The sequence below is a fragment of the Balaenoptera musculus genome, chromosome 2 (genome assembly GCF_009873245.2).
Source record: "Balaenoptera musculus isolate JJ_BM4_2016_0621 chromosome 2, mBalMus1.pri.v3, whole genome shotgun sequence".
Taxonomy (NCBI): Eukaryota; Metazoa; Chordata; class Mammalia; order Artiodactyla; family Balaenopteridae; genus Balaenoptera; species Balaenoptera musculus.
In genome coordinates this window covers 90,333,767-90,348,751 of record NC_045786.1, presented here as the reverse complement: position 1 = coordinate 90,348,751, position 14,985 = coordinate 90,333,767, and the positions used below count along the sequence as shown (strand labels likewise).

The 14,985-nt window shown below is 41.3% G+C and overlaps 1 protein-coding gene across 1 annotated transcript in view; it reads right to left on the bottom strand.

Moving 5' to 3' along the window:
• VPS39 (VPS39 subunit of HOPS complex) overlaps positions 1-14,985 on the bottom strand; it is a 56,186-nt gene that overhangs the window by 37,501 nt on the left and 3,700 nt on the right. The window contains exons 2-7 of the mRNA XM_036845141.1: positions 10,769-10,834; positions 4,088-4,152; positions 3,737-3,779; positions 2,424-2,518; positions 1,387-1,485; positions 846-938 (exon numbers count right to left, since the gene is read on the bottom strand). Of these exons, the coding sequence (XP_036701036.1) occupies positions 846-938; positions 1,387-1,485; positions 2,424-2,518; positions 3,737-3,779; positions 4,088-4,152; positions 10,769-10,834 (461 nt within the window). The remainder of the gene's footprint in view (positions 1-845; positions 939-1,386; positions 1,486-2,423; positions 2,519-3,736; positions 3,780-4,087; positions 4,153-10,768; positions 10,835-14,985) is intronic.

Below are 14,985 nucleotides of genomic sequence, written 5' to 3'. Positions count from 1 at the left end.
GCTAACACAGCAGGGGGTAGGGAAGTGGGAGGTGGGGAGAAAGACCTCCAGGATTGTCAAGTCTGGATTATGAGAGGGGTATGAAGCTAAGGAATTTCTATTATTCTATAAAATGAATGGTAAACCAACCTTTTTTACATACAGTCTGCAAACTGGAGGGGAAAAAAACCAATGTCGTGGATATTTACCACTTAAGAGAAAAAGCAGGTTATAAAACAATGTGTATAACATGAGATTTTTGTAAATAGGGCAGATGCCCATTACCAAAATGTTAACAGTGATTATTTCTGAGTGGGAGAATTACGGATGACTTGCACTTCTTTTCTTTTCCTTATCTGTATTTTCTTATTTTCTATAATAAACACATATGGCTTTTGAAATTTAAAAAAAACAGTGGAAATAATTTTTACCACAAATATACTAAAAGATTTTGGGGGGCAGGAAACTCAAAGTCTTAAAAATACTTAAGTTAATACTAAAATTAGTATATAATTCCTCAGCACTGAAGCCTCAAGATAGTAGTCCACGATAATGCTACTGGACAAAGGCATGCAGCCCTAATTATCTAGCCCAATAACTAGATACAGGATATGGATAATTCATTATGTAGAGAACTGAGAGTTGACTCTGCCTGGCTTAAGATACACAGACATCTTATATGTGAAAGATGTTTAGAGCATGAAAGATAACCAAACATACAAACACAAACCCTGTTATGCCAAAAACTCTACTTAAGGCAGTCTCTTGACCTACAGTTCAGAAGCACATAATCATCTCTCCCAGGTAGACTCATAATCACCTTCCCCAAGGTAAACTGATGATACTTGCAAAATAGTAAATCTTACCCTTATTAGGTAGTAGTCTCTCTTGAAACCCACACAGATAGCATTTTCACACCATGCCATGGACTTGGGCACATCTGGTACACTAAAGTCCCCCTGGAGAAAGACAGCAAGAGTTCAACTGGAAAGATGTTAAAGGAAAAAAACCATGACCTTCCTGTTATTCCACCCCCATTCTGCAAAATTACTCTCACCCTCATCTGAATACAATTCTCTTAGCACAAGGCCAGGAAACCACCCATAATAAAAATACAAGTCACCCATGAACTGGACAAGGTGCATTCGGAAAAGCTGAAAACCCCCTTTGAGATAAATGAATCTGTAGAGATGTAGAACTGTCTTACTCCTGCCTCTGAAGGCCAGGAGACTTTGACAAGTGGGCACAGGTAACTCATAGGTACTCCTAGCAGAGCATTCATCCGGGGAGAACATCAAGACCGGGCTCCTGAGCTTCACAGGAACTGAAAAGCAAGTCTTTCAAGCTGTGCGTCAACTTAGCAGCAGCTCCCACCCAACCCATGGACCAGGAAACAGTGGATTTTACCTGCAATTCATGAAATTCCCTGTCTTTCCAGAAATAGAGCTGCAGCTTCTTTTTCACAGCCACACACATCCGCAACACCTCCTCCCCGGTCTCTGTGTGCTGGGAAGAGACACCCAGAGCGAGTGAGGATGTGCACACGATGACTCCAGAACTGACAACTATATTAGAGATTTTTCTACCCTGAAAAGGCTACTAATCTGAACATCCCTTGTCATACAAAGTCACGCTGCCAGATAAGCTGAACCAAAGCACACCATTCTCTCTAAGATGCACTCAGAGACAACAGGCTGAGAAGCGCTTCCTCCCCAAGGGCTGCCAGTCAGAGGCCCTGGTCCCAGCAAATGTCATGGGCGTTTCTAATTTAGAGAGGAAAACCTCTATAACTGCTCCCTCCTTTTTTTCTTAAATGCTTCTTGCTCATGGCTGTCAATACCTGCAGGGGCAGGGATCAGCCTGTGTCAGTGACAGCAGGCCCACTTTCAATCCTTTAAAGGAGTGGGGGACAGAAATGGCTAAGCATACAACAAACGATGCAGCGTCAATATAGACCGTAAGTGCTAAGAAGTGATCAAAGCTGAGTAGAGGGGTGACGCAGATTTTGAAGAAGGTAAGGATGACAAATTGGCAAAAATCAGGAGAAATGTCTTTTCTGAATAACGAAAACTCCCTGAAGACAAAGACCACAATGATATGTTCAGAACAAGAGTCACTTTAATGCCCTAGAGCTATGTTCATGTACTGTTACAGTCTTGATTTCCCTCTAATGGTTTGTCCATGGCAAGCATTTTCGTCCTTGGTTAGCTGCCTCCTGAAATACAGCTGTCCGGCGCTCTAATTAGCGCACACACAGGGAATGCAAATGTCTCAGCATTTTAAGGGGGAAACTTCTCTAATACAATCCAAAATCAAATATTCTCTTTAGAGTCTCTGCTGAGTTTGGATATCAATGTTATTCTTCCCATCTAATGGTAGGAATGATGTAGGAAAGGCTGCATTTAGTAAAGCACAAAGTCAAATTTCATCTCGCCCACACTTACCTGGAGGTCACATGTGAATAGTGATGCTCCCTTTGCCTTGGAAACTGTAGTGATTTGTTGAAATGTCAACAGGTCATGGACATAAATATTATTTTCTGTTTGGAAGGAGGTAAAACACCCGTATAAATTATCACAGTTCTCTAGTATAGCCACCTTCAAGACACACACACACACAAAATAACTGTGTAACAACCAGAAGAACCAAATGGCAAATGTTGGTCGAAGATGTACCTTCAGCTTCACTAACAATGACTTATTCTGGTCCATGACCAGTACGAAAACATTTAGGAGGTCACTTAGTCTTCTAAACTTGTATATTTTGTTCCTTTAAATTTGGGCTGGCTTGAATTAAAGAGCTCTTTCACTTCCAAAGAACACTCTTACACTCTGTCTTTCTCAAGTCTGGAAACTTGTGATGCAATATTTGTACAAGAAATTCCTTTCAAAGCTACTCACATTAGGAGGCTCCAGTAAGAGAAAGGAAACCCCCTGTGGATTTTGTACAAACCCATGGCAAGGGTTTCTTTTCTAGCAAAGCCAGCGCAATAATTTCACTTGGGCCTCCTAGCTAGTTTTAGTTACTTTAAATGTTTCTCTCTTGACTAGAAACTAAGTTTAAAATGATTCTATCATTTGGGCCCTGGGCTGAACAGGACAGAGCATGAGGCAAGTTTCTAGTTCTTCTGCTTGCCATGAAAAGGCCTCACTGGCCGCCTTCCATGAAACTATGGCTTTTCAAACAAGGCCTGGAATAGTCTGGCCCTGATCTCTCACCTGTCTCTTGCCAGTCTCCACCATATACCTTAAGTCTGGCCAGATTTCAGGGTCTTTGCTTAAGCTGTTCCCTCTGCCTATAACACTCTGCCTACCCCTCTCTTCCTGTTGAAACCCTAGTCATCCAGTAGACAATGCTGTCCCTCCCATTACTAAGACCCCACGATACTTTTTATAAATTTTCATTGTAACTTATCACACTGTAACATGAGTACTTTCTGTCATTTTGGTCTTCAAAACCAGAACCTAAGTTTCAAAGACAGAAACCATGTCTCATTCAACTTGGTATCCCCAATGCCTAGAGTAGGACTCAATAAATATTGAATGAATGAACGAATGAAGTGACACTTCTTGGAGAACAGAGCGCAAGATATGGGGGATGCTGGTGCCTTTATTACCTGTGTACCCTGCTGCATCTGGTTAGGAATGTGTCCGTTTCATTGTTAAGTAACAACTATCAAATTAACCGTGAAAGGGTTAATCAGGTCATAGCTTTTGTTTCTTGACGCATGAAATACAAATGCAACCCCTTTTCTTACCTAACAAGCTGACCAGAATCTTAAACTGGGAAACCACATGGATCTGGAAGACAGTAAATCATTAGACTCAAACACTTCTGACAAGGTTTAACAAATGTTCATTTTAACTGCAATACTAAAAAGGGACTGAAAAGCCGATATCAGTGACAAGGATCTGACTTAGGTGCAATCACAATTTCTGCTCGTGAAAGAGGATCTCAGGTACTTGATGGATGGACAGAGATCCCTGCATAAATGGGAGGACAAAGGGCAGAGGATTCAAAGATGAATAAATAATTTTACCAAAGTCCTAGCTTTGACGGGGTCTCAAAGAAGTCAAATATTCTTGTAGCGACCACCATCACGGCCTACCTGCTGAATCTTTTTGGAGAAGTTCTTATTGGATTTCTCTAATGTCACTTCAAACCTGTTGCAACCTATGGGAAAGAAACAAACATTCACGTTTCCAAACACAGGGATACACATAAAAATAACTATGACAAAAAATGCTGCTCCATACTGCTCTCCTACATGAATTATAAAGAATTCCTGAAAGACTAGAAGCTGGAGATCTAAAATAGCCAGTTGTCTTTACTGAGTACAGTAAGTTGCTTTCAACTCCAATTTTAGAACAGAGGGTTTCATGCACCTTCACTTGGCATTAGCAGAAAGGATCACACCACAGTTTACTGAAGCTGCAAGATACTTATGAGGATTTTATCCTACATAATAGTACCTTGGCAAAGTATGTCACCAAAAGAGTGTAAAAAGTAACAGTCAAGTATAGGAGCCCCAGCAATGAATCCCAGCCCAAAGCATCCTTAGACTGAGACAGACTAAATCCCAGAGGTTACCCTGTGTCCCGTATGACAGGACAGAGTGAACACCACCATCCCCAGAGCTAAAGCTATTTAATGCATCTACACTTACTGCCACTCTCAGGCGATGCTACATCTGCTGACACTGGCTAAAAAGGGGAAGAAAGTTATAGACCATAAAAAACACACGAAGCCAGCCTTGCTGGGATGACCGAAACATTTAGCATCAGAAGTCACCAGAGTCAAAAAGAGAATAATTATCACAATAACAACAGCCGCCATCATTAACTAAGCGATAACTAAGTGCCAGGCTCTGGATTTTAAAATTTCTATGTATTCCCTGTAACTTCACAACCACCTCAAGAAGTAGGTATCATTATTCCAATTTCACATCTGAGGAACCTGACAGGTCAAGCAGTTAGGTAGCAGCCAGTGAGAGAAAGCCCAGAGGCAAACTCAGGGCTGACTTTACGTAAAGCCTGTGTGCTGAGCCCCCACCCTGCCACCTGCCTCCCGGCTCGGGGAGAGGCTATGTACACTGCCGACCGCTCAAGTCAGTGGAGATTGTTTGAGGCAGTCACCAGGGCCCACACCACCAAAGCTGGTCTTACTTCCTCCACATGTCCCACAGTAGAGGAGATGAAGACGGGGCCCTGAAGTTCTGGGAGATTCAGAAACCTGCCCTGTATTATGCCATTACATTGCACACACACACAAAAATCAGCCATTACTGCTTGATAAAGAGTTCTGTATGTGAAAAGGACTTTATTACCTCTAACAATTCTCTTTATGAGCAGAATTATCTAGGGCAGAGATTCTCACACTTTTTGGCCTCAGGACCCCTTCATCTTAAAACTTACTGAGGACCAGAACTTTTACATGGATTATAGCTACCAATGTTTACCATTACAGATTAAAACTGAGGAATTTTTTAAATGTGTATTTAGGGGCTTCCCTGGTGGCGCAGTGGTTAAGAATCTGCCTGCCAATGCAGGGGACACGGGTTCGAGCCCTGGTCTGGGAAGATCCCACATGCCGCGGAGCAACTCGGCCCGTGAGCCACAATTACTGAGCCTGCGCGTCTGGAGCCTGTGCTCCACAACAAGAGAGGCCGCGATAGTGAGAGGCCCGTGCACCGTGATGAAGAGTGGCCCCCGCTTGCCACAACTAGAGAAAGCCCTCGCACAGAAACGAAGACCCAACACAGCCAAAAATAAATAAATAAATAATTAATTAATTAATTATTTTAAAAAAGTGTATTTAAAAAAAAATTTTTTTTAATAAATTTATTTATTTTTGGTTGCTATGGGTCTTCATTGCTGCTTGAGGGCTTTTCTCTAGCAAGTCGGCAAGACTGCCGACCACTGCCTTGAACTTGTTATGAGGGGCAGCAGTTTTAGCTGCCTTACTTGTATACCGTCAGTGCAAATGTCAGTGAAAAACAATAATGTTTTAGTGTTACTGTGAACTTAAGTTTCAACGTTGTGGCTCCTCTGAAAGGATTTTGGGGAACCTCCTGGGGTCTAGAAACTGTCGACCGGAAAAAAATGCACAACCTAAAAGTTGAGAATTATCTTTTATTCTGTAGACTTGCTAAGGACTTAAGCCAGGGAGGAGCCACGATATATAGGAGTTCAGACAAAAAAAACAGGTAGTCGGACATCAAAAGACTACTGCTATGTAAGAAAATCAGACTTCTCAAGTTTCTATGCATGGGAGGATGCAAGAGTCTGGGCTCATTGAAATCATTCCTTTGATGTGCACCTTAACTATCTGGAGCCAGTATCCCGTTTTTCTCCCTCCTGAATCCCCTCAGGGCGCACAGTCTGAGGCTGCAGTGGCTGATGGCTTGAGGGCCACGACATCCTTTGTTCACTGATATGGCAGGTGACATTTTTCCTCCACAAGACCAAACTTTGAGAACCACTGCTCTAGGGTGAAGCATCACTGAAGTAAACACCAAGTCGTTAAGACCTTAGATAAGAAGTAAGAAGTAATCTAACTCCTCTGTTTAAGAGTAGACTGAAGTCTCTGAGTAGATTGAAGCCTAGAGACGTTTGTGAACTCACAGGAAGGAGATGGCTCAGATCAGATCAGAATCCAGGTCCCCTTAACCCCAGTCTTTCCATGACATCTCACTACCCGCTCTCTCCCTTCCCTCAGAAAGACAGTCTGGTCGTAGCCTTACTGAGGTTTTGATAGGGACAGGGTAAAGGGACAAAGTAGGAAATTAAATAGTCAATCCCACTAGGGGATTGTAAGTAAAGAAAAAATTATGGGAGACCCCTGTAAGTTAATGACCACTCAAGAAAGCAGGTTTACTTAACCACAAAACCAAGCAGGCTTGCTCAGCAACAAAACAGAAGCATGAGACATGCTCCAAAACAATAAAACAATGGTGGCATGAGACACACATCCTGCCCAGTGAGCTCAGTAAGTTAATGATTCCTAGGACATGCTCTCTGCACGCACTAAAAACAAAAATATAAGGAAAAAGTGACATTATACTGAAACCTGAGATGATGTGTCATTTTTAGCATATGTTACTACCTTTTTGCTCACTTCCATTGCACCATGACAGTCCTGGCTTGACCATGTAGGGATAAGAAAATTCCTTTGCCTGACGTGGAGGAGGAACTGATGACAGAAGCATGACATCTACTCAAAAATGAGGAAGAAGGTGGTCTTTCCCCCCTCTCCACTTTTCCTTTGATTATAAAACTGTAGCCCACTAAGTTCTCGGCGCGTGGCACCCTCTCGCCTGCCCGCTTATAAGCCTCACAAGTATCCTATTCTAATAAATCACTTCTTATCTATCACTTTGCCTCTCGATGAATTCTTTCTGCGCTGAGACATAAAGAACTGGAGCTCCTCGGAGCCTCCCAAAATGCCATCTAGTGGTTTCAGTTCGGAATATCTCAAATTTAGAAACCCAGTTAGTTCTATGGCTGATTCGTGGAGGCCCAGGTCTACTTCTGGCCCATAAACAGACCAGAGCTGGTCCAGAACTGAACTGTTCTCTAAGGGTATAGGGAGAAGTGAAGTCTCTAATCAGTTTGATTTCCTAATTATCTAAGGTAGGTTAATATTGCTATTCAAGTTACTTGTGGGGAAACTGAGGAAGATTAACTAACTTGTCAAAGGTTACAGGGTGAATTGGTCACAGGGCAAGGAACAGTTGGCACCAGGGTTCCAAGTCAGATTAACATTAATATTACCAGTTTCAGTCTATACTATGTTGAAAAGTTTATTTTTATAGTTTAGTTTTCAATTCCTTACCACTTATACAGAAATGATACATTAAACAAGTTACTTTATCAGAGTATTTAGTATTTGATGGCACAAAGAACTGATTATCTCTTGGGATAAGAATATTAGGCTCTCTTTATCTCCCTGCTTTGCACGTCATCTGAGCCCACAGTAGACAGTCAAAACACAGTTGTTGAAAGCTGAATAAAACCAAAGCCAGGCTGAATTTTTAAATTACAGACTGGGTTAATGACACAGAATACAAATATTCTGGCTCTGAGAACTAAAATTTAAAGCAAGGGCCAGCAAAGTACTGCCTGGGGTCAAATCCAGTCCTCCACCTGTTTTCATAAATACGCTTTACTGGTACACACCCACACCCATTCATTTACATACTGTCTACAGCTGCTCTTTTGCTACAGTACCAGAGTACAGTAGTTACGACAGAGATGTTATGACCTGCAAAGCCTAAAACATTTACTATTTGTGTAAGTCGATAAGGTAGAGGGTACCCGGAGAAAGAGAACCAGTCATGGTTTTCTTCACATAAGAGAAGCCATTTTTGGCCTAAGCCATTTTGTGAGCTAAGCCTGGCCACAGTGCTTGTCCTTGGACAGATCTTAGTAATAACGATCTTAAGGGAACAAAAGAACAAATCTTTATCAGGCAAGAGAAGTAACAATAGCAAAGATAACAAATCAGGTGAAAAGACTCCCAGTTCTGTTTCAGTGGTAAAGATTAGCCTGGCTTTCTTGAGATTTTGCAGAATTTAACCCCCTCTAAGGTGCTCAACCACCAGATCAACTGGAACCTAAGGGATGATGATGTTGACCTTTTCAGACCCTCAGTGTCCAGTGCGTGCTAGACCTCGAGAGGAGGTAGAAGCTAAGGAGAAGCTCTCACTTTCACTCTCTGCTCTCAGATCAGGCAGGCAGCAGCTCTGATACGGAAGCTATGGACACCACACCTCCTTCCCAGGCTGTCACTTCACTCAGCTAAAGCTTGGACTCTCAACTACCCAAGGCCCTTCATGAATATGCATGGACCCTTAGCTTAAAAACTTCCCCAACTTTGCTGTTTGGGGAGACACTGCTTTGAGAAAGATCCCTAGTGTTTTCCTTACTTGCTGCAAGTAATAAATCCTTCCTTCTCCCACTCTCTGCCTTGGTTGTGTCTTTTGGCTCAACACCCACTAAGAGGCGAACCCAGTTTTCAGGTAACATTTAGTCCTTTTTTTGGAACAAGTTGGCTGACTCCTGATTTAAAGGAAAGTTGAAAAACTTAGAAATGAAATACAGTAAGTCCCCTACGTATGAACCTTCCAAGTTGCGAACTTTCGAAGATGCGAATGCATGTTCAATCAACGTCAGGCGTGAGTGAAATTGCAGCTTGTCCTCCTATTGTGTTAGCTGAGTACCTAGGCTAACTTTGTTGGACAGCTAGGCTAACTTTGTTGGACTTACGAACGGGCTGCCAGAATGGAACTTGTTCGTATGTAGGGGACTTACTGTAAACCCTGTTTTGATCTTCTGGTTTCTCTTCTTATCCCACCACAGAACCTGACCAGGTACCTTCCTCCCTCCCTATTGCACCAGTGAAGGGTAGCAGAATATGCCACCCCAAAATATGCTACTCTGGCACAAGGATTATTTTGAGTTGAAGGTAACTGAGAAGAAGCAGATACAAGAAAAGCTCTTGGCTCTCTGCCATCTGCCAAAGAGCAAGACACAAATTTACAAAGGTGCCTCCCCTCTCCTCTCTACCAAGGACAATATTTAGTCAATTTAGAGACAACTAGAGACCCATATCAGTCCACAGACTGCACCAGAGGAATCTACATAACAAACATCTCCAATTAGTTCCCCCATATATTTGCCTTCCCATAATTTGCCACTGTAGAAACTCAAAGTCCTTTTCCTTTGTCTTGTTGCTTCTCTGATTTACAGGTCCCCATACAATCAACCTAAGATGGGTAGAGTTAAAAAGAATTTTTTTCTCCTTTACACCAGTAAGATACTCTTTTTTCCCCCAATATGTTACCCTTGCTACAGGTTCCAAAGAGAAGGCTCTATTTCCACACTTACATTAAGCTATTCACTATGATAAGTTATATATTAGGTTGAAAGCTAGGAAATTTTGTTTTTTTCTAATACAGCCAAATAATGACAATTTCATATGGTTCAACCTACTCTGGCATTAACAGCTGACTTCTATACTCTGTAGCTCCAGGGTATAATATCCAAACACATCAATTTTCCACAGAGAACACAAATAAAACTAGGAAAAGGGAGCAAGGTACTTTTTTCCCCATTAGAGGGCACTCTAACAGAATAAACGTCAAATACTTTTAGTTATTATTCTACATTTTTACTGACAAAGAAATAATTTGATTAAAGTTTTAGTTTTCAAAGTCCTTGCATCTGACCCCAACAATTTTGTGAGATGCTTTATGGAAGAGGAAACTGACATTGGAAAGGACCTACTCACAGTCACGTGACTGGGGAGAAGTAAAACCTGACTCAAGCCCAGGCCCCCTCTGTCCTAGTCCGTCCCACAGAAGTTTAACAAGACCTTTAACATCAATGGCTCCTAATTTTTTTTCCCTACTACCATACCATTTACATGAGAATTTTACTCCCATTAGTAATATTTCTTATTTCTGGCATGAGTCTCCAAGAAGTGAGAAGGGAAAAAATATCTAGCCCCAGCTCCCAGATGGGGGTAGGGAAATACAGTCTGAAAAAAAGAGAAAACCCTGGAGATTGTCACAAGGTTCTCCCCACTTTTCCACTGCACTACCACCAACCCCCAGTCACTCTTTTAACGGTCAACTTTTAGTATATGTGCTGCTGAAGCAAGCACTCTTTTAATGGTCCAGGAATCACTGATTTTACAGTGTATACATAAGTTATATATATATATATATTTTTTTTTTTACATGAGTAGTAAGCCACCTTGTACTTTGTTCTGAAAAGCTGCCACTTACCAACATCCTTCCGAATCCTATAGAGAAGAAGATGACCTTGTTTCGTTCCAACAAGCAGCCATTCCTCTGGAAAAGAAAAGGACCGTCAGCTTTAGTAAGACCCTATTTCTTTAGCTGGAGCTTATAATCAGAAATCAAAGGGTTGAGAAAATGAGTTGCTTTTGATAGTAGGTGTTTTGCAAAACTAAGGAATGTTTATAGTCAAGAAATGTTTGAGGGACTTCCCTGGCAGTCCAGTGGTTAAGACTGCACTTCCACTGCAGGGGGCACAGGTTCGATCCCTAGTCGGGGAACTGAGATCCCACATGCCGTGCCGTGCAGCCAAAAAAAAAAGAAATGTTTGAGGATCAACTAATTGAAAAAATATTTATTGAACTAGGTGAGACATATTAGAGAATGAAAAATGTCCCTGGCTTCATTGTTTCAAAATGAAACTGACCAAAAATTTGATGGAAGTTTATAAAATCATAAAATGGGTAGTATAAACATAAAACTAGATATCTAATCACAGAAATAACAGCTAAAAGGCATCCTTTGAAGGTTTGATGATTTTACTTTAGGAAAAATAAGAAGTGCCATAGCATATTAAACTTACAGAATTCATTATCTCAAAAGATGGTCTAACAGATAATAATAAGTGTTGCCAAAGATGTGAAGAAACTGGAACACTCACACATTGTTGGCAGGAAAATAAAATGGTGCAGCCCTTTGAAAAACAGTCTGATAGTTCCATAAAAGACTAAACATAGAGTTACCATATGACCCAGCAATTCCACACATGGGCATACACACAACAGAAATGAAAACATATGTCCACACAAAAACTTGTACATAAATGTTCATAGGAGTATTATTCACAATAGCCAAAAGGTGGAAACAACCCAAGTATCCATCAACTGATGAATGGATAAACAAAATGTGGCATATCTATACAATGGACTATTAGACAGCCATTAAAAGGAATGAAGTGCTGATATATGCTACAATAGGAATGGATCTGACAACATTATGCTAAATAAAAGAAGCTAGACAAAAAAGGCTACATATTGCATGATTCTATTACATGAAATGTCCTGGATAGGCAAATCTAGAGACAGAAAGATTAGTGGTTGCCTAGGGCTCGTAGGCTTAGGAAAATGGGGCCGGTGGGATTGGGGAAAAAGAAACGGGGTTTCTTTTTAGGGTGATGAAAATGTTCTAAAATTGTGGCAATACTTGCACAACTCTGTGAATGTACTAAAAACCACTGAATTGTACACTTTAAATGGGTGAATTGTATGGTATATGGATTACATCTCAATAAAGCTCTTATTTAAAATTTAAAAAAAAGATGGTCTAGGCCAGTGGTTCTTAAACTTTGGTGTGTATCAGAATTATTTGGGGATTTATTAAAACAGATTGCTAGGCCCTGCCCTCAAGTTTCTGATTCAGTAGGTCTGGAAGTGGGCCTGGGGATCTGCATTTCTAACAAGTCCCCAGGTGATGCTGATGCTGTTTGTTCAGGGGCAGCATTTTGGGAGACACCGGTCTAGGCTAAAAGGCAAAAGGTTCTGAAAGGACTTAAATAATTACCCTGACGGATTTATATTAAATCACTAAGGGAAGTTAAGCATGTACTTCCTCAGCTTTTTGAGGTTGTAACAGTCACTTATTCCTTTCATAAACTCTTGATCTTTTGCAAAATAAAATATTAGATAATGACATAAATAGATAAACTTTATTGAGCATGCATTGTGTTCCAGGAAATGCTAAGCACTTATCATAGGTTATAACAACTATCCTTTGACTTATGTCCTTTTCTTAAATTCCCATTTTATAGATGAGGAAGTTGAGGCCTAGGGGATAGGTAATTTGTCCAGAGTCACACATGTAGTAAGATATGTGTAGCAGGGGCAGGATTCCAACTCCAGTCTGTCTGACCCTTAACCTCATGTTACAATGCACTTACTAAGGCATCCCATCTCAAAAGAATAGGTGTCGGCCAGAGGCTGTCTGAAAGACAATGGTTATGTGTATAAAAACAGGTCAGGAGCCACATCAGGAACATTTCTCCAGGTTGATGTCCTTAGTCTTCCAGAAAAAGATAGTGACTCTGTCCTCTTCTGGGTTTTAAAGTAAAGGCAGAGCACAGAAAGTAAGACACAGTGTGCTCTCAATGACATAAGTGGAAATCAGAAATAACACCAGCTCCAGTGGAACACTGGTGATTTATGTCGGAGCAGAACATGTTGAAAAAAAAAAAGAATTCAGTTCACAATGCTTGCTTTGCAAACGATATTATGTTTAGAACTTTACTTATAGATATCACTGTATTGAGCAATTGAAAATATTAAAGTTGATTTTTAGGACACCCACTAATATTTCAAATACAAATAAAACGAAGTAGAATCTTTTTTAATTCACTTATAACATACGGAAAAATCTATAGCAAAAAGGCCACCATAATGTTCACCATCTTCCCCAACCTCTCCACTGTGACCCCCAAGCCCCTGCCAGTTCCTATTTTTCTTTACCTCTTTCAACAGCTTTGTCTCCCACTCTGGTCTGCAAAGCCTATCAATTTTACCTCTACAAGGTACCCGGCAACAGCCCTCCCCCAGAGTCTCTCCAGGGACCCTCAGCTGGTCTCACTCTATGTGTCCTTCCATGTTTGCTATCTGTTTGCTATCTGTTACCTTAGAGCATAGCTCCGACGTTGTCACACTGGGGCTTAAAAAAATCCTCATGAAGCTGTACTACCAAAATATGAAGCCAAACTCCTAAGTATGACTTTTAAGAGCCTGCTTTCCATTTTTATTGAAATGTTTATTTGCCAATAGATGTTTCTATCAAATGTCTACTCTATTGGTCATGAAATGGAATCAGACAAATTCACTGAAATTTAAAAAAAAATTTTAATTGAAATTTTATTTGACCTTTCTCAAGCATTCCTTTGGAGATGCTGAGGAAAATGCATTTCTCATACATGCAAAGTATTGTAACAGCTTTCTTTTAACTAGTAAAAGCACCACACACATACTCATTCCTAATCCTCAAACTCATAAGGAAAAACAGTGGGGACTGCCCTGGTGGCGTGGTGATTAAGAATCCGCCTGCCAATGCGGGGGACACGGGTTCGATCCCTGGTCCATGAAGATCCCACATGCCGGAGCAACTAAGCCCGTGCGCCACAACTACTGAAGCCCACACGCCTAGAGCCCGCGCTCCACTGCAATGAGAAGCCCGCAATGAGAAGCCCACGCACGGCAATGAAGAGTAGCCCCCGCTCGCTGCAACTAGAGAGAGCCCATGGGCACCAATGAAGACCCGATACAGCCAAAAATAAATAAGTTAATTCAATTTATTAAAAAAGAAAAGAAAAACAGTGTATCACCCAGAGGTAATGATGGCACAGAGCTCTGAAGAGGCTTGATTTGGTTACAGACGTCAGTGGGGGCTCAGGTGGCCAGAGGACCTGACCCAGGCTGGCCTGTGCACACTCCGTGTCATCATATAACACAGCCGCACACACAAAACACAGAAAATGAAAAGCCTGCAGAGCAGGCAGAGCACGGGGCAGACAGTCCCTTCTGAGACTCAACACTGCACATCAGAAAGTGGAACACACTACACAAACGGGTAAGACACGCAAAAACAAACGAGAGTCAGCCCTAGAAAATTCCTGATGGCCTAATCCTAAGCCACAAGGTTAGACATGATTCCTCCTGGGAAGGAAGGTAGAGCCCTCTAGCTCACAATTACCCTAGTGAAGCTCCATCCAACGTTGCAAACCAGTCCAAACTCATGTGATAAACAACCACTGCTGAACATAGCAGGGAGTACACAGACGAACAGGGTAGTGGGCACTTCTCTTCTTTGGGTCATACGGCAAAGAACAGTGTTTCTCAAAGCATCAGCCCCTGTTTAGCTGCATCAGAATCACTTGGACTTACTAAAAATGCACATTCCTGAGCCCTGGTCCCAGAGATTCTGATGCAATGATTCTGCAGTGGTGCTCCGAAATCTGCATTTTTTAATTCAATTTTTTAATTACATGAGAGATTTATCTAGTTCCAAAGCTAAAACTATGAGAAGTCCCTCCTTATCCACTTCCCCCTGTTCTCTTCCTTCTGCTATACGTAACCATTCTAATCATTCTTGATTTATTTTTCCATTGTTTCTTTGCAAAATATAAATAAAAATGATTGGGTATGCACACACACAGACACACACACACA